The sequence below is a fragment of the Dinoponera quadriceps genome, unplaced genomic scaffold (genome assembly GCF_001313825.1).
Source record: "Dinoponera quadriceps isolate SergipeBrazil2010 unplaced genomic scaffold, ASM131382v1 scaffold717, whole genome shotgun sequence".
In the NCBI taxonomy this organism is placed as follows: domain Eukaryota; kingdom Metazoa; phylum Arthropoda; class Insecta; order Hymenoptera; family Formicidae; genus Dinoponera; species Dinoponera quadriceps.
In genome coordinates, this window is record NW_014555639.1 from 370,968 (window position 1) to 392,815 (window position 21,848).

Sequence of the window (21,848 nt, forward strand, 5' to 3'; positions counted from 1 at the left end):
CCGACTGTTCGCGAGCGAGCGTGCATCGATGTACCCTCACCTTGATTGTTACACCTGACAGAAGAAATTATGGGCACGTGGTGGTACATGCATTCGCGTGACCGTAAAGACACGGTAGTATTTTTCCTTTACGAGCAAACGCATGTTTCCCGGATGTAGCTATCGTCGTTCCTGCGGATGGTGCGGTGTGAGAGCGACGGAGAAAAAGCGAACCGGTACAGTTAGACGACCGAAAGAGAGGACGATACAATAATGGACTGAGACTAATGGCGCCGCCGAGTGAAAACGCGAAGGATCGCTCGGTGACGAACCTTGACTGCCGGTGGACAGATACCTTGAAACCGACAGTGAATTCATAATTAAGATCATTATTGCACAATGCGGGCGAGGAGGCAAGATCGCGATAGTTCTCCCCGTGGATTGATAAAATGCACGCTTGGCTGGTGAAGGAATTACGCCGTGTTCGTTGCATAAAATTATGAGATAGAGAAGAGGAACGTGAGGCGCTTCTCAGCATAAAATCAGCTTTTGTCGGTTTAATCGTTGAATACATGCAACAAAACGAAGGTATCGCACGGAATAATTCAAAACTGCCCTGCTTTCTCTTTTAGATGAAAATCCGTCGTTTAGGGAAAACTAATTGTTTGAGAAAAGCGCACGGTAGTTTTACAATATCCGGCTTTATATACACTCGTATCGATGTTGTTTATTCAAATACTTACGCAAGACGACTACTGTGAACGGAAAGATGCTCGGAATTATCGGTATAGCGTTGCCGAGTTAAGCCAAGTTTAGAAACTAGAAATCCATAAAGTTCTACTTATCTCAGTAACGCGATAATCAATCGAGGGCATCTCCTACATTCTACAAGATAATTGAACAGAATGCTAGAATCAGTGCTAAACCTAAATATAGAATGAAGATAATAGTTTGTAGATTACTTCGCTGGTAAAGACCGCGTTCGTCTAAATTTCATTACATCTATATGCTTCAATGAATACCGCCAATAAGAAACTTTTACAAAAGAAGATCAGATTTTCAGGATCTAATAAGAAATCGAGGATCAATTAAAGTCTGTGCGCGGTTACAGCAATTTGTATACTGGGAAAATAAATATTTGTTCAATGGATAATAGTAAAATATAAATTTTTAAGTATAAATATATTTAGATCTAGATAAATCTAGAATCTATATATATAGTTCTAGATAAACACAAATAAGTTATCTAGATAAGAATTTGTATCTAGATCTAGATATTTATCTAGATTTTTATCTAGAGTTTATCTAGGTTTTTATCTTGATTTTTATCTTGATTTTTATCTCGACTTTTATCTAGATTTTTATGTTAATTTTTTTATCTAGATTTTTAAATTTAAATACAATTTTTTATTTAAATAAAATAAACAATTGTCTTCATACAAATCTACAAATTTAAGAAAATATATATTTTCTTATTTGAAAAATATCTCGATAAAAATATGCGTAGAATGGGTCATTAAAATATTTCTATTTAAATATATTTTTTCCTACACCTTGTACGAAATAATATATCAGACAAAAGTTGTAGGATTTGAAAAGTTGTAAGAGGAGACATAAAATGGTGACATTATTTTCGTCGTACCGTCAATAATTCAAGGTCATTTCAAAATCAATTTTATTTTTTTTTAATAGATTCACGTATTTTCTTTAACACATATCAATTCCTCTGTTCATTTTGCATATAAAAGTACTAATATAAGATCATCGAAAAGTAAATATTTTTCGAGATATTTTACTTAATATTCCTATTTTTTTAAGTATAAGATATGGAATATCATAAAGTATTCATGTTTCAATAATATTATCTTAACATTTATACGTAGAAGAAACCTTAAAAAATTCATTGCATATTGCAAATTTTCATAGATACACCGATATACAATGATTAATATTGGCAATCGATTTCTTTCATATTATTATATAGAAAAGTATTAAGGTGATGTTATCGAAAAATACCATTAATCCCTACAATATCAGTCTGAAACATTTATTTTGTACAAGGCTTAGAGAAAAAAGGTATTTATTAAAAGATATTTCGATCTCTTTTCCTCTCTGGAATAAGTAAATAAGCTTCATTAGTACTCACCGAATAAATATTATACACTTTTAGATATTTTTTCTCCCAATATACTAATTATCTGATCATCATTGATAAGAATCTGAGATCGAGACCAACACGTTTGTTCGTTAATTCGTTCAATCTCCTGAGGTGAGATAGACCGCAATTTAAACGACGCATAAGGCCCCCATTGGCCTTTGATTTCCGGTTAAATGTTCTTGCTCCAAGCGAAGTTCTTCGGATTTTGCTTGCCCTGCTCCAGATCGCCGCTGCCGTCGTAAACGTTGACGACTTCCCGGATGACGTGCTGATCGTAAGGACTGAATTCCGACGGCGGTAGCGTTCGGTAAGGCCGATGCGGGAAGTAATGATCGTGATAGTAGTGCGTGTCTATCGGTATTTCGTGCGCGTAAGTGTGGAAGCCATTGAACCCGTTCAACGGCGGATGCGGAGGCGAGGCCGCGGAGAAGAGCGTGTTCCACCCGAGGAGGCCGCTCACGAACAACGCCACCTTCGTCAGCAGTAGCGCCTTCTTCGTGACGATCATCAGGAAGCCGAACATGAGCGGGATCAAGGAGGCCAGATTGAACTTGAAACCTAGGAGAAACGGCAGCAGTACGTGCCGCGCGAGCTGCTTACCTGGAAACGAATACAAGTCGACCGTGAATCCACGACGGGCAAGGTCGGTGGCCTTGACCGTGCTGCCTACTGGAGGACGTTCTCGGAAGCAGCTGGCCGTCGCCTCTTAGCGACTTGCGAGGAGCCGCTGCGAGGTTCGCTTCTGCGTTATAAGATGGAGCGGGCCCCGCGCCCAGGTAATTTCGCGTGTAACGAGCCGCAATCTTTCGCGGCGGTCGCCTCCCGTTCCTCGTAACTCGGATTATTCCGTAAGGGGACTCGTTATGATTGCGCGTTGTTATTACGACATCGCTTTATCCGTCCACGGTCACGTTTCCCTTAAACGGGAAACCAACCGAGCAGACCGGGACGACAACCTCGCCGAAGATTCTCAAGCTGAACACCTCCGAGAGGTCGTCTTTGCAATGTTAAGGGCTTGCAGAAGTCGTTTTACGACGTGCAATTAATTACCTGAAAGGTAAAAGTGCCGGATAATGATGGAATTTGCATATTTGTACTTTGATTGAATACGTGTATTTAGAGGAAGCGCTTGCGGAGGAAATATTGTGGTAAAAATTATTATAAGATTCTGTCATGCTGGACCATACCGGAATTATAACTGTAATTATTACGTGTGTTGTAATCTTTAATGATATACGAGGTCTGTTCAAAAAATATCGCGAATTTTGAATTTCCGCGGGTTACGTATATTCGATTTTCGATTTTTTTGTGGCGTTATGTTGGTACTCATGTCCCTCACTTATGCCGACAAGTTCGGCCATTTGGAATATTCAGTTTATCTTTGACAGCTGTTTTGCTTGGACGTGTTTTGGCTCGTCTTCGATTTTTGCCTATTCCAAAAAATGGATCAAAGAATCTGTATCAAATTTTGTGTGAAAAACAAAATTAAGTACGCGGACGCATTCCGAATGTTGACTATGGCATATGGTGAAGCAACGTTTATCGGTGGTACAAAATGTTCTCAGAGGGCCGAGAAGATGTGAAGGACGAAGAGCGTGCCGGACGCCCGAGCACGTCAACAACAGACGGAAACATTGATGAAGTGAAGAAAATAGTATTGGCCAATCGTCGAATCACAGTTAGAGAAGTTGCTGAGCACCTAAACATATCGATTGGCTCGTGCCATTCGATTTTTACTAATGATTTGGGCATGAGACGGGTCGTCGCGAAATTCGTACCAACGTCCCTGCTCACACATCGTTGCTCGTGCGCGAATTTTTGGCCAAAAACAACATACTAATGATGCCGCAGCCACCGTATTCCCCAGACCTGGCCCCCTGTGACTTTTTCTTGTTCCCGAAACTGAAGAGGCACATGAAAGGACGACGCTACGCTACGATTGATGAGATAAAGACGGCATCGAAAGAGGAGCTGAACAAGATCACAAAAAATGATTTTTTGAAGTGCTTCGAGGATTGGAAAAAACGTTGTACACAAGTGTATAATATCTGATGGGGATTACTTTGAAGAAGACAAAATAGATATTCATGAATAAATAAATAATTTTTGAAAAAACACAAAATTCGCGATACTTTTTGAACAGACCTCGTATTTCATTGGACGCATCACTAAAGATTACAACACACATAATAATTTCAGCCATAATTCTGGCATAATCCAACGTTACAAATTATTTTCTAATAATTTTTACTACAATACTTTCTCCGCATACTTATTATATCTTGGATCCCATGCTGATTCCAGCTCTTTGTTTAATAACTTTTTTGCTTTGTTAATGCGATAATTCGTGTTTATCGCCAGAATTCCTGTCTGTGTCAGCAAACGGATTAAATTGCCACATTAGCAAAACGAAAAAATCGTTTCATGAAAGAAATATTGCAGTAAGAATTATCACAAAATTTTATAATGTTGTACCATGTCGGAGTTATAACTGAAATTACAACATTACAGCACACATAATAATTCCAGTCATAATTCCGGTATAATCCGGCATTACAAAATTTTATGGTGATTTTTATCATAATATTTTCTCCGTGTAGATAGCGCTGAAATCGATATGGGTCCAAAGTACAGCATCTTCCCTTATTCGTCTGTTTCGTTACTGTACTACGATTCTACAGGTCAGGTTGGAAAATCTTCACGGATCTCGATGAACTTTCGCAAGCCCCTAACATTCGTTCAACAACCTACCGGGACCAGCCTGCCTGTCGCCGTACGAAGCAGCCCTTTCGTTAAGGACGAATTCCAGCACTCCTTCGCCGTTGAGCATCGGACCGACGCGCATCTGCAGGCCAGGGTACAGATTGTCCAGATTCCACTTGACGTTTCGCCGTTCCATCAGTCTGGCCGCCGCTTTCATGACGTTCCCGAAGTCCTTCGGGTCGTAGTCCAGGTCCAGGAGATCTCTGCCGTAGCCTTCCGCCCTGTCCAGCCTCACTTTGCCGAACTCCAAGCTGTCCTTATCGTTCAAGGACTGCAAGGCGCTCAGGATGGCGCGGTTCACGCATTCGAACGTGCCGTGCTCCTTCTTTGCCAGGCACATGCCGAAAGCTTCGTTGAAGCCGCGAGGATTGTCCAAAGGAACCTCCCTCGGCTCCATGATCACTGTGATACCCGTGGACACGAGCACGAGCAGGCAGAGCTTGAGCAGTTCGCTTTTCATCGTCGATGCCTTATCTCAAGCGAGGTGTACGCAAACGAGAGCGAACATCGAGAAAAAAGTGGAGAAAGAACTCGGATAGCGAAGCGAGCAAGCTTCCGCACGGCTGAATTGATTCCGTCGCGGGGCACGAACAGATTATTCACATCCTAAAATGACGTAAGACTCGAGAAGCCTCTCGGGGATGTTTATCACGCATTCTCGAATTAACGGAGCATTATAATGAATTGTTATCTTCCTCCTCGTTTATTTGTTAATCCTCTTTGTTCGAAGACGAATCGTACTTCTCGCGAACGGAAAGAAAGCGGAGTGGTTGGCCGCGGTTCCCGTAAAATACTGTTCACTCTGAACCCGCGATCACCCGCCTATATAGGCGACAAGGGGGCGTTCACACACGACAGAACAATTGGTTTCACTCCGTGGATTTTACAAGCAGCGAAAGTACACTTCGTTTGTATTTGGCGTACGCTCGGCAGGTGCTCGTAGTCGATACACCGGATGCACCCGTGGAGAGTAATTTCCGCCGGGCGAAGAATGGAGCGTCGGGAAGATCGTTATGCCGTCAGATTGATGAGACAGGCATGATAGCTGGACGAAAAAGATTGAGGAGCGCAAGTAGCGCGGACATAATTGCCGAATTCGCGTAAGTGAATCCAGGACGGCCGAAATATAAGGACGATGTTTAATGCGTACGGGATCCCGAACTCGGAGTTCTCGGCTCTTGCGACGCGCCCTTCAAAAATTCGGGTTCCTATCGACGTTATCTCCGCTGATCGCTGAATCAACGTTCATTTTTGCCCTGTAATTTTTTCATCCTTTCAGATCGTTTTTAAGACGCGCACTTTACGAGAGATTTACAGTTCGGGAGGTTTGGAGAAACCAAGGTTTCTCCATTTTTCAGCGAATATTTTCGATTTTTTCGTGAAGGTACTAAAATTCAATTGTGTCCGGTTAAAACCCGCCACATTTATTTCTTTCCGTAAAGAAGATAATTGTGCGCACTTAACTGAAGTTAAATGAAGTTAATATTTCAAGGTCAACTTTAAATTTTTTACTGAACTTATATGGTTTTCATAATAGAAATTGATTCCTCCGACCATTATACGTATAAAAGTACTGCGGTAAAATCGTCGAAAAATATATACTTTTCGAGATATTTTATATTTTATCCTGACACTTTTCAGTATAGGACATAAAATAGCTTATAAATTATTTATTATTCACTTTTCGATAATCTCACCTTAATCTTTTTATACGTAGAATTACAAGTAAAATCGATTGTAAGAAAAAAAAAAACAGAGAAATTGTTAACACAATTTCGTTGCAATTTGCAAATTCGTTGATGCGCCAAAATGCAAAAAATAATATAGATCTCTTCTCTCGCCATTTAACGTACGAAAACAAAAAAGTAATTTTTCGCAAAAAAAAACCAATTTTTTATACAATTTTTTCTTGTTCTTTCCGGTGATTAAAAACCGATTTTTTAATTATAAAGAAATTTATTTTCTTGCGACGAAGAAATATAAATTTAAAGATGGTGAACTTAAAAAGAGTCCATCGTGCGCCGATATATATTATATGAAATCGCAAGTAATTTATCAAGTAGCACGATAGTACTGCGACGCCAAGTATACGATAAAATGACAGATTGATGACAGGTCGACAGATGGTAGTGTGAAATTGGCCCCCCTGCCTAGAAATTTTCTTCTGCGGCATCCTACTTAAATTTGACTGTTAGCAATCGTTTGGTAGTTTCTTTTCAACGTTTGGTAGCTTATTGTGGATGTTCAAAATTGTAGTTTTCATGAAGAAAAATGAAATTTGCGGTTATGAAATTATAGCCCCCTTGTGCCCCGAGAGATAATACGATAAGTTATATAATTCACGTGTGAGTGAATCCGGGACAGTCGAAGCGTAAGAATGCCATTGAATGCGGTCGAAGCCCTGAATTCGAAGCTGTCGGCTCGCGATGTGTCCTCAAAAAATCCGTATTTTTATCGAGACGCGATCGTCGAATCTCTACTCGTTTCCGCTCGACAATTTCTTCATTCTATCAAGATAAATTCTTAATTTAAAATCTAACATTTTTTTTTTAATTTATGCGATTTATACACAGAGAAAATAATGTTGCTGTTGTAACGAAACTATTGTTGCTACTGCATATTCGTCGCGACAGCGATATAATTTAGTTCACCCAACCAGATCAATTCAAATCTAACCTGATTAACACAAATTATTCATAATTTGAGCAGAAACAGTTTTGTTGCCAGGATGGAAAAACTCTGCTCGGTGAATTTGTCTTGAAGACACGTTAATTTGCTGACAGAATAAAACAGTGTTTCCCTATGTTTACTAATCTGTTCTCACTGCAAGATAATTTGTAGATTCAACAAACAATCCAGCAAATGGCAATTAGTACTCTTAACAAGTCGTTTCGCCGTCTACTTAATAATTGATAAAGTTCGCTGAGAGTCGCGCAGAGTCAACGAATTATTTATCTCCGCGCACTTTGCGAGACGCTGAATCTTTCGCTGAAAGATCGGGACTGTTCGAGGGTAAAGAAGCAGAAAGAGGGTGTCCGCCTTTCTATATATTTTATAAAATTACAATTTATTTATAAATAATACGATAAGTTACATGATGTGATCCCGGCTGGGGTGATCGATATATAAATAATCATTGGATTAAATCTGGTGGTCTCGCGCGAGCACTGACTACGAGTCGTTCCGCGTGCGGGTTAGACGCGGAGGACTCTGAAAGGATACCGCGCGAGTGATCGAGGGGGCGCGACCGCTGTGAGAACAGGTCACCGTTCTAGAAGAGAGTTTCGAGATTCTAATCAACCTCACGAGTGCAGTCTTTCGTCGTGCGTCGTAGTCATCGTCGTCGTCACCGTCGTCACGGTCGATGAGCCTCGTCGTCAAAGATTATCGGGGGCTTCGTCGTGCGCGTCGACGCGGCATCCCCGTCGTCAGCCATCGAGTCGAGTCGTCGTAAATCGTCGTATCGCAGTGTTGCCGTTTAAATCCGCGCAGGATGCATCAGCGAAGCTCCTTGTCCGAAGGACACGCTCGTTCCTGCGTCGCGGAGTGGTCTTCGAGAGAGCTGAGAGTCTATCGTCCGCGGATCCCTGAGAAGAGCTGGGTCACGCCACCCTCGGGTGACCGCCGGGGTTAGAGACGATCACTTTGGCGAATGAAGGTAGAGAGTTAAGGGGGAGGGAAGTTGTACGAGAGGCATTGAGCTATTCAGAGGGCTTGTACGCGTTGTACGCGAGGTCCGCGCCGGACCTTGCCCAGCCGTGGTGGTCGTGGTGGACGTGCTCGTCGTGTCCGTACGAGTGCACGGGGTGAGCGACGATGTCGTAGCCGTGGTGCTTCTGGGCGAGCAGCTTCTGCAGGCCGATGATCAAGCTGATGATGAGGGCGATTTTGCCGATTACGAGGGCCTTGAAGGCGACCAGAGCCAGGGCGCCGAGAGCGATCGGGATCAGGGCGGCGGCCTTCAGCTTCAGCAGCAGGAGAATCGGCATCAGCGATTTCACGATTTTCTTCTTCTTCCCACGAGCTGCAACGTTATTTCGGAATGCAGCTTCCTGCCGTGTTTTTCTTCTCAATAAGCAAATGTAATTCCAATCAACGCGCCCCGGTTATATTCAAATACGTCCTCACATTTGTTTCAATTATTCTCGATTTGGTGATTTTAAATAAACATCTTTAATTTGTCATTTTAACTTTCTGATAAATCAAGATCGTACCTCGTTTGTGCGAGCCGCAAGCATCGTTATCGGAGTGTAATTTCTTAAATTTCATTACATTAGTAGCACATCTTGAAGTTTACTTTGTTACTTTGTATTTTTTGCAGCCAATTTCACTTCTCCCTTTCTCTTATTCTGCTTGAAATGCTCGAAATCCCGTTTTCGAAAGCGTCAACCTGTCCCGTTTGTATTTCCATTCTGAATAGCGAAAGATCGGGAAAACGGGAAATCTTACCTTCGTCGAAGGAGCGGGAGACATCCTCGGGCAGGCTGAGCTCGACGGTGTGCGTGGACAAGAATTTAGCGGCTCTGTCTACGAGGGCCTGGTCGATCGCGGCTTCTTTGGCTTCGGTCTCGGCTGGCAAGGTGCTCTCGATGTCGTTGAGAGACCTCGCGTTGTCAGCGCGGCTGAAAAGAGACAAGTCCGTTCTTATCGCGCTCCATTAGCGTAAACCTATCCTCGCGAGTTCCGTCCCCTCGGCGATTCTCCGTACCGTTCGACCGAGTGCCCAACCGAGATTAAGGTAGTACTCGCGTCCCCTCGCGATTAGAAGCGGGAATGCGCGACGAGTTGCGCTACTCCCGGTTGCGTGCCGAGGAACGCTCGGCGGCCCGGTAATCGTCAGACCGGCCGATCGTCAAATAATCCGCCGTCGTATCCTCCGGACGCCTCTTCGTTCATACGGGCGATATCTCGTGCACTCGTCGCTGAAAATACTCGAGAGAGGCGCGAGACTCTCTCTCGTTCACGCGTTCCACCACACGCGGGTCACCTGGCGCGTTTCTCACGTCCCAATTTCACTCGGCGTATACGCGATACATCCCGAAACACGCGGCGTCATCACAGTCCCCCGCGAGTCCTCACCGCGGCCCTTACCTGTTCTTCGCCTCCTCGGTCTGCACGATCTTGAATCCGTCGATGATCTCGATGTCGGCCGAGCGAGCGGCCCGGTCGACGTAGCGCAGGGCCTTCAGCTTGAGACACACCGCGACGCTCGATTCCCCGGAGCAGGAAGCGTACACGCCGAGGGCTTCCTCGAGGACCGAGGGTGGCGTCGCGTCCTGTGCCGCCGGTGCGGCCAAAGCGGATACCACCACGAAGAGTGCGCCGATTATCGCGAGTCTGAACATCTTGAGAGATCCCTGTCGGGTCTGTTGAAGAGAGAGCGAGAGAGAGGGAGAGAGAGAGAGAGAAAGAGAGAGAGAGAAAGAGACGATACGATGAGAGGGTGGAAGAGCGCCGACTTTCAATTCCGACTCTTATCGTAACTGATCCTCACTGGTGCTTCTTGTCTTTTGCCCTTCCTCTCCGCGCCGCCTTGCGATAATCAACTCCCTGGCTCTCTCTCGCTGGTTCTCTCGCGCGTTCGTTGATGCTCGAACGAGTACGGCGATCGTATCGACACTGCCCGAAAGAATCACGATTGCTGCCTTTTATCCTCGTCGCGAAAGGGGCCCGCGTACGTTTTTGAAATTTTGATGGCCCCCACCGGCCGGCCCCCGCCCGCCCCGCCGGGTTACCAAGCCATACGAGCTATTGGTTCTCCTCCAGGCGGTCGTGTTCCGTTCGTGTCGTGTGCGTCTCTCTCGTTGACGCGCCTCCACACCGCGCGCTGGTCCTTCCTCCATCGACTCTCCTCTCCGTGTGTGCCTACTTACTTAGGTCGTTTGTGTACACAACGGGTGTGTTGGCCCCCGACAAACCCGCCCTGTGCGTGTGCGTAGCGCGCGCTCGCTCGCTCGCACACACGCGCGACCGAGCGCGCACGCACACCCGCGAGAAATCGCGCGAAGGGGAGAGGAGGAGAGAGAGAGAGAGAGAGAGAAAACGAGAGAAAGATGATGTGTGCCTACGCACCGCTGGCCACTTTTCTCTCCTCTCCGAGGAGATCGAGGGGAACATTTCGGCACGGGTCAAAAGCACCGTCGGGAGCAGCGATCCCCCTCCGAGCGGGATGCGTCCTTCGGGAAGAAGCTCGGAAAGAACCTGTCGACTCGGTCTCGTCGATTTCCCGGGCTCGATCTCGCGAATCTCCGCCGGCGTGATCGATGACGGGTTATCGGACGCTAAACGACTGCGCGATATTCGCGCGAAATTTTTGCCGCGAGAGAGAGAGAGAGAGAGAGACGCGTCTTCGAATCTCGCTTTTCGCACTTCGAACGCTCGATGTACAGCTGCCACTTGCGAGGGAATTGCCTACTTGCGAGAACTTTCAAAGAGACACATGCGCAGCGCCATGCATTAAAGATGAATTATTTGCGGTTGCATGAATTACCTGGCATGTACCCTCTTCACCGTCTTTCTCGGCTCTTCATTCTGTCTCTTCCTCCCTTCCTCTGTCACCGAACGACCGCCGGAATGACTCGCGAATTGACTCGCCTGTCGTAATTAGTCCCCGAACGGGGCGAAAGAGAGAGGGAGAGAGAGAGAGAGAGAGAGAGAAAGAGAGGAGCCGGAGTGTTCATTTCGTCGATGAACTCCCGAAATTTTGGCACCATGTTCCATGCACTTTGAATTCTATAATACAGGAGACAGCAAAATTCGGTTTCACAATTCTAATATCATTCACTCCGAAACGTTTGTATTTTGTGGAAACTAATACTCTCGTGTAACATTATTATGTCAAACAATTACTCTATTAAATTGCGCTACGTTAATCGTGCTTAGGCTTTTATTCGTTTATCATTCATTAATGATTGAATATCGGCAGAGCTTTTTATTTATTTTAATAATTTACTGCTACTTTCAGCTTGATGATGTCTTAAATTTCCGGTTTTATTCTTCAAAATAGGCTTCTCAAGGTAGTATTAATATTAAATCGGTAGAATTAAAGGGGGAAGTTAAAGTGTCAATATCGTCAAAGCACACAGAGACAAAGATTTCTTTGGATTTCATCAAATTTCTTTAATTGAAACAAATTTGTCTCTTGGAATAGAGTAAACAAACGAATGTTTGATTCAACAAACAGAATTGTTTACCTTCTGAAACAATATATATTTAAACACTTCAAATAATATATTTCTTTTGTATTTCCATCCAAACATCTCAATAATTGTCACAAGCAATAAATTATATGAAAGAGATAACATCATGTTAGGAAAATATTAAAGAACTTCTTTTCGTTTCGATGGAATACAATATTTAATATGTAGAAAAATAATTTTTTTTTTAATTCAAAATTAAATATTATTTCCTCCAAACAGCACCGTTTTTTCCTATCAAATAACATTGATTCTAGTAAAACAATAATATAATATTTTCACTCGAACAAAGTAACATTTAACATTAAATTGCATCGTTTATATTAAACGAACCGAAGTCAAACAAACACATATACTAAACCCAAAGAAATCTTTTCCTCTGCGTAGATTTTTTTATTCGTCCGTAGACCACGTAAATAGCTGCAAGTTATCCATATCAGAGCATCAAAATTTCCGCTCGGATTGCACCTCCCTTCGGCCCCCGAGGCGGACAATCCGCACCCCGCTGGATCTCTAATTGATGCGCACCCTGGACGACACGCTCCGCGACACCGTCGCGTCGTGCAGCGATAGAGAAGCGGCGGCTATATTTGGCCGAGCGCGGGGGATAAGTTGCGATTTCGCTTTCAACAGGAAGGTATATCATGCCTTGGGTACTACACGCTCTACGCCACGTGGACGCTCTACGACGACGGGTCGCCTCATACACCGTCACATCAACTTTCCAACGTGTTTATAATGTTATACGAGCCGGCGCCGGATGTACGAACGCCTCACTCGATCGCGACGCTACCAGCTCACACAATTCTCTCTTTATTATCCGGAATCGCGACATTCCTAACGTTCTCCCCCCTCGCGCGAGAGGGAAGTGTACCGCTTGTCATGGGCACGCGAGTCTCTTCCGTCGCGTTATCGGGGTCGCATTTTTTAGTATAATTTTCGTTCTACATACATATGTGTGTACTACACACTCATAGTTTTCATGTTTCCGGAAAAGCCTAGGCCCCCCCGAAATTTTTCCCGGATTTTTCCTTCCTTACTCTTTCTTACGGAAAAATAGCAAACGCGGCTGGTTTCATCCGAACACACGTGAATGTTTCCCTCTCGTTTTCCTAGACGAATTTCTGCGCCCTCAGGACAGAAACCGAAGGAAAATTTGGAAAATCGATTTTTCTTTTCAATTTTGAAACTATACGCCTAATATAACGCGTCTGTCTCCACGACGTCGGATAATCCCGAGCCGAAATTTTAGTTCCATATTAAATCTTCAAAGGTTTTCCATCCGTGCTCCTTTGACGGTACAAATGAGAAGTTACTTCCGTTTCCTCCACTTGAAGATTTAATAAATTGGAACTAAGTAGACTTAACGTAGGGGCAAAATTTCGAGGATAATTATATCTCGCAACATCGCATTCCGCTCGATCCGCCGCCCACCTTTAATTATTTTCCCCATTATTCTTTCCTCCTCAATTTCTCCCCTGACGATCGTCGCCGTGCGAACGTCGTCCATTCATCGCGCTCTAATCGCGCGGCCCGAAAACATGGGCTAAGGTCGCGATGACGGCGCCGATCGATAGCGCTACGGTGCCCGACTAGTCGATGGTCTTTGAAATTAATGTATTCCAGCGACTGTCGCGCGGAACATTTAACGGTTTTTCACGTGGAATGTGCGTGAGCGCGCTCCGCCGACGGCGTGCGAGTCGTACGTGCGAGTTGGGCCCGAGCCAGGCTTCCTCCAGGAGGAGGACGAGCCGCGCCTCACCTCGCCCTCTCCCCGCTCCTCCGTGCAGCGTGACCCCGAAGAGAGACTTCTCGCCTAGAGAAAAAAGGAAAAGGAAAGAAAAAAGGACGGAAAAAGGGAGGAGACACAGGCGAAAAAGTATTTCATTGCCGGCGATCCGCGCGCGCGAGCCCGCCGAGAAGAACTCGGATGCGCGCGGCCCAGACTTTCTCCGCGCTTCAGGCCCGAAAATGGTCAAACGAATCTCTGCATCTCGGCCCGTTTCCTCACGTGCCTTATCGGAGAATTTGACTACGCGGAACGGTATCTCCTGGAGTACGCGTGAGAGTGTCGTCACGACGGTGGAGATAGGCCAAAAATAGAAAATCAGCTTCGAAGTCGGTGAGACATCTCTCTCGCCGGAGTTAGAAATATCTCACAGACACACTCGCGTTATGCTAAATTTGTGGTCGGGGAAAATTGAGAACATACGAGATTTGTGACAGGACAGATCTTGCACGAGCCGTCGTGGCGCAACGATGGAAGAATATCATCATGTTTGCAGCTCTTCACGATCACGCAATCACGTTTTTTAAGGTGGCGCCGTTGCTATTCTTTCTCTCTCGAAATTATAGCCGAATGGCTCAGGCTGTTTGGACACCCTGTCACGGACGTATTCGCACGGAGAAAAAAAAAACGATTCCGTCGGTGTAACTGCCTAGAATCGAATTTTAGTTCTACGTTAAGTTTTCAAAAGTCCACAAAAGTCTTCTACTGTGCTCCTTTGATGTTACAAATAGAAAGTTATTTCCGTCCTCTCCACTTGAAGCCTCAATATAGAATTAAGTAGACTTAATACGGGACCAAAATTTCGACTCGAGTGAATTTTCCGATATCTGGGGATCAGGTTAAAATCCGATTGCAGGAATAGAAATATTCCTACAAAGCTGGATTCCAAATCCTACTCGACAGGTAGCATTTAATTGACCAATCAGGACAAAAGAGCAAAGATTTCTTTAGCATGGTTGAATAATTACCCGTCGAGTAAAATTTTGGAACGCAGCCCAGGAAAGTTTCTGCTCAGTCAATCGCTTTCAGTTGTCTCAACCAAGTATGAGGCTCGTATTAATAATTGTTACTTAAAACTTGTCTCATGTGAGATACTTAGATTTGAATTCAGAGTCAGATGTGAGTCTTTCAGTTGAAAAGCGTTTACAAGTATATCGTCAAACGTATCATATGATTCAATTAAAAAATTCAGATCTAACATTTAATTAAAATCTCACATGTTTTAAGTGACAACTATTAATATGAGCTTTAATGCAGCTAAGCACTTAAGCGAATATGCTCAATCGCGGTAACAAAGACATAATTTCTTACCAAAAAGTTTTCAACCGGTCCCTATTCCATTGCGGAAACCGAGTTCTGTTTTTCTGTGTACTGAGAGAAAAATATCGAAAAATACGAGATACTTCTTCGGTGAGCACTAATTACAATATTTATTTAAACAATAATATTTATTTATTAAATCTACATTTAATTAAGCCTTTTATTTAAATAGAATATATTTACTTATCGTTTTCATGAATTAATATTTATATTTTAATATTTAAGAAAAATGTATATTTTCTCATTTAAAAAATCTGTCTTCAGTGCAAAATTAATATCTTTGCATAATAAATATGTTATTGATACTCACCAAATAAGTATATTTAATTAGTAATAAATAAATTTTATTACATATTTATTTGATTAATATATTCGAACGAATAAATATATTTGATTTCTAACAAATATTTGTGATTTCTTAGACACTCTTTCTCTTGGTGTGCGCGTTACGTCGGTATTTCTGACCGGGAAAAATCCGGGAAATTCGAAATTCGTCGCAAAACCGATCATGTAAGGGTGGTCGTGGTGGCGCAACGGGGGGAGAAGACGACAACGCGCGTATCTCCTCCCTCGCGCTCGCTGCGCGTTTCCGCTGCTGCTCTCTCAAAATTAGCATTATTCGCGGACTCTCGCGAGCAGGTACATCAATTGCGGTGGGGGTCCCGAGAAACTTTCACTTTGTTTCCGCGATCTGTTTTTTCTCTCTCTCTCTCTCTCTCTCCTCATTCTCTCATCGGCGTACCACGCGAGAAACGCTTATTCGCCCCGCGCATCTCTGATTACCGCGGCCACATCGTCGGCAGACACGTTGGCGTCCCGTGATCCTCTCGTCCACCACCGGCACGCTAATCCGAAAGTTTCGTCGGCTGGTGTGCGGCAAATCGAGCTGATGTATGCGTCGCGCAAACTAAAACGCTAATACGGACGAGGCTATAGGCCGAGCCGGGTGGCAGCCGTGCGCGCGCGTTCCTGCTGATGGAACACTTTCCTCTCGTCGACGCCGGCGAGAGTGAACTCGTCCGAGGATCGAGGTCAGGTCAAGGCCCCCACGAAGTGAAGCCTTCGTACCTGCGAGTTCTCGCTCTCCTGCTTGTTCTGCTTCCGCCCCGTGTCGCTCCTCATCTCGTCCTACCGCCTCTGCTCCGACCGTCGCTCGTGAAACGAAGGAAATAGTCGTTCGCGACAAAACCAGCTCTTCTTCATTCGCGGATCGTGCCGAAATCAGCCTCGACACTGTTCTCTTTGTTTCCTCGCTTCTTTCTCGCCGCGAAGGAACGAACGTGCATGCAGGCAGGCGCGAGCGCATTTTCGCGCGTGTTATTATGCCCGTCGTTATGCATCGTGTTATGCGGGTTGGTAAAGCCGCGTTATCGCGGTCCTTGCTTTTCCCCGAACCTCCATCGGTGCAAAGTAGGAAGGTGAGAAAGGCAGAGAGAGAGAGAGAGAAGGTTCGCACCTTGCACACGTGAATGGGCGAAACGAAAGTTCTCACCTTTCATCATCGCCTCTTCCTGCTTCTCCGTTCGCGCTCGCGCGTCATTCCGCGCACGACTCCTCTTATTGCCTAGCGATTAGTCGCTTCCACGTCTCTTCCTTCCTCTCCCCTCGTCCATGATTCGAAGGAGTCCATTCGAAAGAGAGATGAGAGGCGCATCGTTAGGAAAAAGCAATGAGGAACGAGCCAGGAGGACACGGATCGACGCACGGATGAATGAACGAATCGTGTTGCGCAAGATGACACGCTCGCGAGGACGCGAACAATGGCGAAGGGACGTCTCGAAAGCGGTCGTTAACTTTCAACTTTACTTCATTAATCGTGATAATTTTTCCGTGAGGACGTAACGACGGCCGCAACGCTACTGCCTCGCATCCTTCCGCAGAAACTCTCTGTACCATTTGACTTTTCTTTTCTTCGGTGGCCGATATCGTTGTTGTTATTACTATTATTATTGCCATTATCGTTGTTATCATTCGCGATAACGCACCGGATATACGGGCACATCCTCCCATGCACCGTTCTGAATCGTTTACGCGCCACTGAGGAAAGCAGCGACATTAGTACTTTCACGCGAATAAATTTGCACTCGACGTAAACCCGGGAAGCCAGCGCTAATTCCGGCGCGCCGGCCTACATCGGGAGCCCCGGGTCGAAATCCGGTGCTACTTCGACGCTCTTCGAGATAGTTCCGATGGCTCGTAGACCAGTAAGAAGCTACTTTGACGATGCTGACTGCGCTTGTTAACTCCTCTCCCGAGCCCTGAATTCTACACGGAAGAACAAGACCGCTTGAATCAACGTGATGACGATGAACGAACCGAACGCTTCATGCTTGAAGATGAAGCATCTCAGATTAGGTTTGATTCTTATAACGAGAAATTCTGTCTCTTTCAGCCAGCTCGTTCATTGTCACAGTAATTCGGCCGATCTTTTCTCTTCGTGCACGCTGAAGAAAGAATTTGGTAGTGAGCGCTAAAATTTCGTATTTGCCGAACAAATATCCGATTACTGCAACCAAGTAATTTAGCTTCATACATTGCATATATAATACTGTAGTTCCGTATATTGTATATTTAGTATACGGAATTCAATCGTTTAGTTGCAGTAATCGAATACTCGGCCGGCAAATTTTGGTCGATTATTCATCAAATTTTAGTACTTATTACCAAATCCTTCTTTCAGTGTACAGTTTTAATTTTAATGTTACTTACGAACAATCTATTTTAATGCTGAAGCAACGGAGACGGAAATTTAAGATTTCTTCCGAGTCTATTAAAAACAAAATATTTAATATATTTATTATTATAATATCATAACTATACACTACGGTAAGAAAATTATAATCAGGAGAACTATTTTTCCAGCAAATATTAAAATAACGTCAATAATAATAAAAACTTTACATGTATATTGTTATTACTATTTCTAAAGAGTCGAAAAAGAACACAACTGAGGCGGAAAATAACTATAATTTCTTTCAGTGTGTCAAAGTAGGAAGTAGTTACTAGAATGTTATCAGAATTTTGAAATTGAATCCATTTACTACCTTAGCTCCTACAATGTTGCAGAATTCAATACTTAACATAGAACCAAGATTTCAGCCGAGAAAATGAGTTTGGTCAGACCTACCTGAGAAGGAACGACCAAACGCGTTCTGGTCGAAGGGAACAGAGTTTCCGGAGCGAAATTTGCTTAGAAGTTTCGTTTCCTTTGACGAAAACCCATTCAGTTGTCCGTTGCCAAGATAAACGCGAGCAAACTAACCGTTTCAGTCTGCCCTATTTCGTCCGACGGGCGATTCCTGAAATTTCGCTGAGCGCCGAAGGGCTGGTGGTATCTAGCGACGACGAGGAAAGGCGGGCGACGAGAGAGACGACTTTCGGAACTTGAGCATGGAAGGGCCCCGGCGTATCAGGAACGGGACCACCTGGTCGCCGGTGCGTTTCGGAGGAGCGGCGAATCCGCGTGCGGTCGTCGACGGAGCAGCGCGGAGAGAGCGACGGAGAGCGAAGAGGACACGGACGCTACGTGTACCCGCGTGACGAAGGGGGCCGGCCGAGGGGGCATCGACTTTTTCTCCGGCACGGTAGAGAGTGTTAGGCGCACCTTGAAAAGACTCTGCGCGGATGCTGACTGGCCTGATCGGTCTGCTCGGCCTGGTTTACTTCCCGAGCGTATGTCCACCGACTGGTCCTACGTACCCGCTGCTCTCTCACGCGCTCGCACCTTTACACGCTCAGATACGTACACTGCCCGACGAGGACGATGAGGATGACGACGGATCGAGCAAGTGCGTAAGGTGCCCGCGGACACGTCGAGTTTCGTTGCCGCGTCTCTCGTATGTAGGTGAACGCCGCCTCTTTCTCTCGGGGGCCATCTCTTCTTTCTTCCGCACGCTCGCCGTTCCACACCGTCATCCGTCGTCGCTCGGATCCTCCTCCATTTTTCGCGGAGAAATCACGCCGGTCTCGACACGCGCTCGATCGATCGGCCAGCTGCTGAACGACCGTTTACAGACGGCGTCTTAGACACGCGACTCGATATCGCCGGCTACTCTCGACCTGATAATGGCCTTTCTCTATGCTCTCCTGCTGCTCGCCACTTCCGATTCTCTCGGTTCACCGCGCTCCGTCCCTCGCCTCTCTCCTTCGCCGTCTCTCTCGTTGAGCCTTACTTTCGATCGAGTCCCGAATCGACCGGCCCATCAGTCGGTCAGGCTCCAATTCTTTTGCATGCCTGCTCCCCCCCGTGCCCCCTTCTCTCTCTCTCTCTCTCTCGTCTGTCTTGCTACATCTCGTTACCCCCGTCCGCCGCCTCGTTTTCTCTCTCCCGATCTACGATTATAGCGTATCGACGCGATTTCCGTTAGTTTCACCCGAATTTTGAGCAGCCACGGGCTCCGTTGAACCAGAAGGTCCGGCGTCGTTGGAATTTCGACGTGGGTACAGCTGCCTAGCCCGCGGTTGTATCGGACGCGCGAAGGAAGCGTCGTGTCATTCACGGGATCGGTGACGGGAGATCGAGGAATACGCGGGGATAACATACGCCCACACACTGATCATCTTTGCACTGTATAAGTGTAGGATCTTAATTTATTTACGTATTTATAAATGAAATATACATATCGCAGCGCGCGGCGAGCTTGTCGCGCGGCTACGCGTGAAAACAATAAATATCGGGAGAGCGAACCGCGAATACGGAGGTGTCTCTCTCGTGCGTGCGGTGTGATCTGAACGTGAACTCAGCTGGAGAAGGAGAGAGAGAGAGAGAGAGAGACTGAGATAGAGGGAGAGAGAGAGAGAGAGAGGAAGAGGAGAGTGAGAAGTAAGACAGAGAGAAACAGGGAGAGGAAATTATTCACGAGGTGAGGATAAATAAATTAGTCGCGAAGCGGGGGAAGACGGGGGGGACGGATGAATGAAGAAAGAGAGGGCTAGAGAGCGAGAAGAGAGAGATCTCCGCGAAAGGGAAGAGCGATGAGACCGAGGTGATGCCGCGATGACGTCCGCAAATTTTCCTTTTCCTAGGTAGACGGTGGTTTGTACGCGGAGTAGGCCAGCTCGTGTCCCGATCTCGCCCATCCGCTCGAGCCGTGTCCTCCTCCTCCTCCCCCGACCTGCACGACCTCGTGGCCGTGGTCGTGGCCGCCCGACACGAGCTTCTTCAGCCCGATGATAGAGGCGAGCACCAGGGCGAGCTTGCTCACTATCAGCGCCTTGCCGGCCAAGAGCGCGAGAGCGCCGAGCGCCAGCGGTACTAATGTGCCGCCAATTAACAGAGGAATGGCGAGGAGGCCGCCCATCTTGTTCTTCTTCTTGCGACCTGAAAAGGATGTAACGCGATTACGCTCGGACTCGTCCGACCGGAGAGACGAAAAATAAAAACGGCCAGCGGGTCTTCAACGACGCGTGACGAACAATCGTTCGCGTCGATATTCAATTATTTCGAGCCCGTTATCAAGCCTATATATGTACGTCCTTCCTTCTCTTTCTTTTTCCGTACGAAACGATCATTCACGCCGATATTGAATTATTTCGACCGTTATCGGCTTCATATTCGTGTCGCCGATATGTCTCCCACCTTCGACGTCTCGCTCTCTTACCTTCTTCCGTGAGGCTGCGCTGGAGCTCTTCAACGTTCGGCAGTTTCAGCTTCAGAGTGTAGCTCTGGAAGAACTTGGCGATCCTGTCGAAGATCATACCGTTGAGAGCGTCTTCCTTGTCATCCAACGCGCGCGGCAAACCGGCTTCGATCTCTTGGAGAGATTTTTCCGGCTCGGACTCGTTCGCGGCCGGCTCGTCCTGCACCAGAGTGACACCTTCGGCGAGATTCAACCGCGAGCTCCGGGAAACCCGGTCCATGGCCGACACGAGTTTCAGCTTCAGGCATGGACTCAGTTCCGCGCCGGAGCATTCTTTGTACACCTGGTAAACGTAGCGCAGGTCGCCGAACAGGCCGTTGTTACTCGACCTCGCGCTGTTCTGTTGGTGCTGCTGCTGCTCGTCGATGGAATTCGACGCGGGGTTCGTCTCGGCGGACCTCGCCGCCACCGTCGTCAGCAGCAGGCTCAAACATACGCAGTGGCGCGCGAACTGCCTCATTTTCGTACCTTGGAGGTGGGATACCTGCAAGAGATGTTATTTGTGAAGAGAGAAATTCATCGAATTACACTGAAAGAACAAAGCGGTAAATTCAAGTAAATATGTGTTAAGGACTGTTGGAGTAATTATTCTACTCGGGTCGAGTAGTCACGTGTAGCTCTTCTGTCTTTCAGCTTATTGTTTCAGCTTAATGCTAGATTCAAGTAACGTTTATTTGACCAATGTGAAATAATTACTCCAATATTCCTCGGCAAATGTTTACTCGCTTGTGGTACTTTGTTCGTTCAGAGTGTAGGGGAAACAATTGATGCGTGTCAGTTCGAATATCGTTCTCTCGGATATTCGATCACTGAGAAATGCCACGGCCGGCGAGAGCCGCGTTTTGACAGTTGATCGTTGCGTTAATTAATAATAATCGATCATTTCCCGTGAAAGTAAGGAAGAAAAATGAGACGTACAATGGAAGAAAAGTGGCTGAAAAATCGATGGGGGGTACAGGACTTATTTTACCGTAGTTTACTTATGTGAAATCAAGTTTGCGTCT

General features: G+C 45.8%; 3 protein-coding genes across 3 annotated transcripts; all 3 read right to left on the reverse strand.

Annotated features, from left to right (window-relative positions):
- Positions 1-2,306: 2,306 nt before the first annotated feature.
- LOC106744951 lies at positions 2,307-5,297 on the reverse strand. The gene is made up of 2 exons (XM_014620135.1): positions 4,889-5,297; positions 2,307-2,737 (listed from the first exon to the last, which is right to left on the reverse strand). The coding sequence occupies exons 1-2, from the start codon at positions 5,295-5,297 to the stop codon at positions 2,307-2,309; spliced, it is 840 nt and encodes a 279-aa protein (XP_014475621.1).
- A 3,304-nt stretch (positions 5,298-8,601) lies between these two features.
- LOC106744985 lies at positions 8,602-10,245 on the reverse strand. Its single transcript, XM_014620177.1, has 3 exons — positions 9,992-10,245; positions 9,350-9,522; positions 8,602-8,924 (listed from the first exon to the last, which is right to left on the reverse strand). The coding sequence occupies exons 1-3, from the start codon at positions 10,243-10,245 to the stop codon at positions 8,602-8,604; spliced, it is 750 nt and encodes a 249-aa protein (XP_014475663.1).
- A 9,981-nt stretch (positions 10,246-20,226) lies between these two features.
- Positions 20,227-21,304, reverse strand: LOC106744987. The gene is made up of 2 exons (XM_014620179.1): positions 20,806-21,304; positions 20,227-20,525 (listed from the first exon to the last, which is right to left on the reverse strand). Exons 1-2 carry the CDS (start codon positions 21,302-21,304, stop codon positions 20,227-20,229), a joined length of 798 nt encoding a protein of 265 aa, XP_014475665.1.
- Positions 21,305-21,848: the final 544 nt, after the last annotated feature.

Coding starts and splice junctions, on each gene's coding strand:
- LOC106744951 (XM_014620135.1), bottom strand. CDS start 5,297: ATGGAGCCGAGGGAGGTTCCTTTGGACAATCCTCGCGGCTTCAACGAA. Junction 2,738..4,888: donor CGACAGGCAGGCTGGTCCCG/GTAGGTTGTTGA, acceptor ATTCGTTTCCAG/GTAAGCAGCTCGCGCGGCAC.
- LOC106744985 (XM_014620177.1), bottom strand. CDS start 10,245: ATGTTCAGACTCGCGATAATCGGCGCACTCTTCGTGGTGGTATCCGCT. Junction 9,523..9,991: donor ACCGAGGAGGCGAAGAACAG/GTAAGGGCCGCG, acceptor GTCTCTTTTCAG/CCGCGCTGACAACGCGAGGT. Junction 8,925..9,349: donor CTCCCGCTCCTTCGACGAAG/GTAAGATTTCCC, acceptor ATAACGTTGCAG/CTCGTGGGAAGAAGAAGAAA.
- LOC106744987 (XM_014620179.1), bottom strand. CDS start 21,304: ATGAGGCAGTTCGCGCGCCACTGCGTATGTTTGAGCCTGCTGCTGACG. Junction 20,526..20,805: donor GCGCAGCCTCACGGAAGAAG/GTAAGAGAGCGA, acceptor CATCCTTTTCAG/GTCGCAAGAAGAAGAACAAG.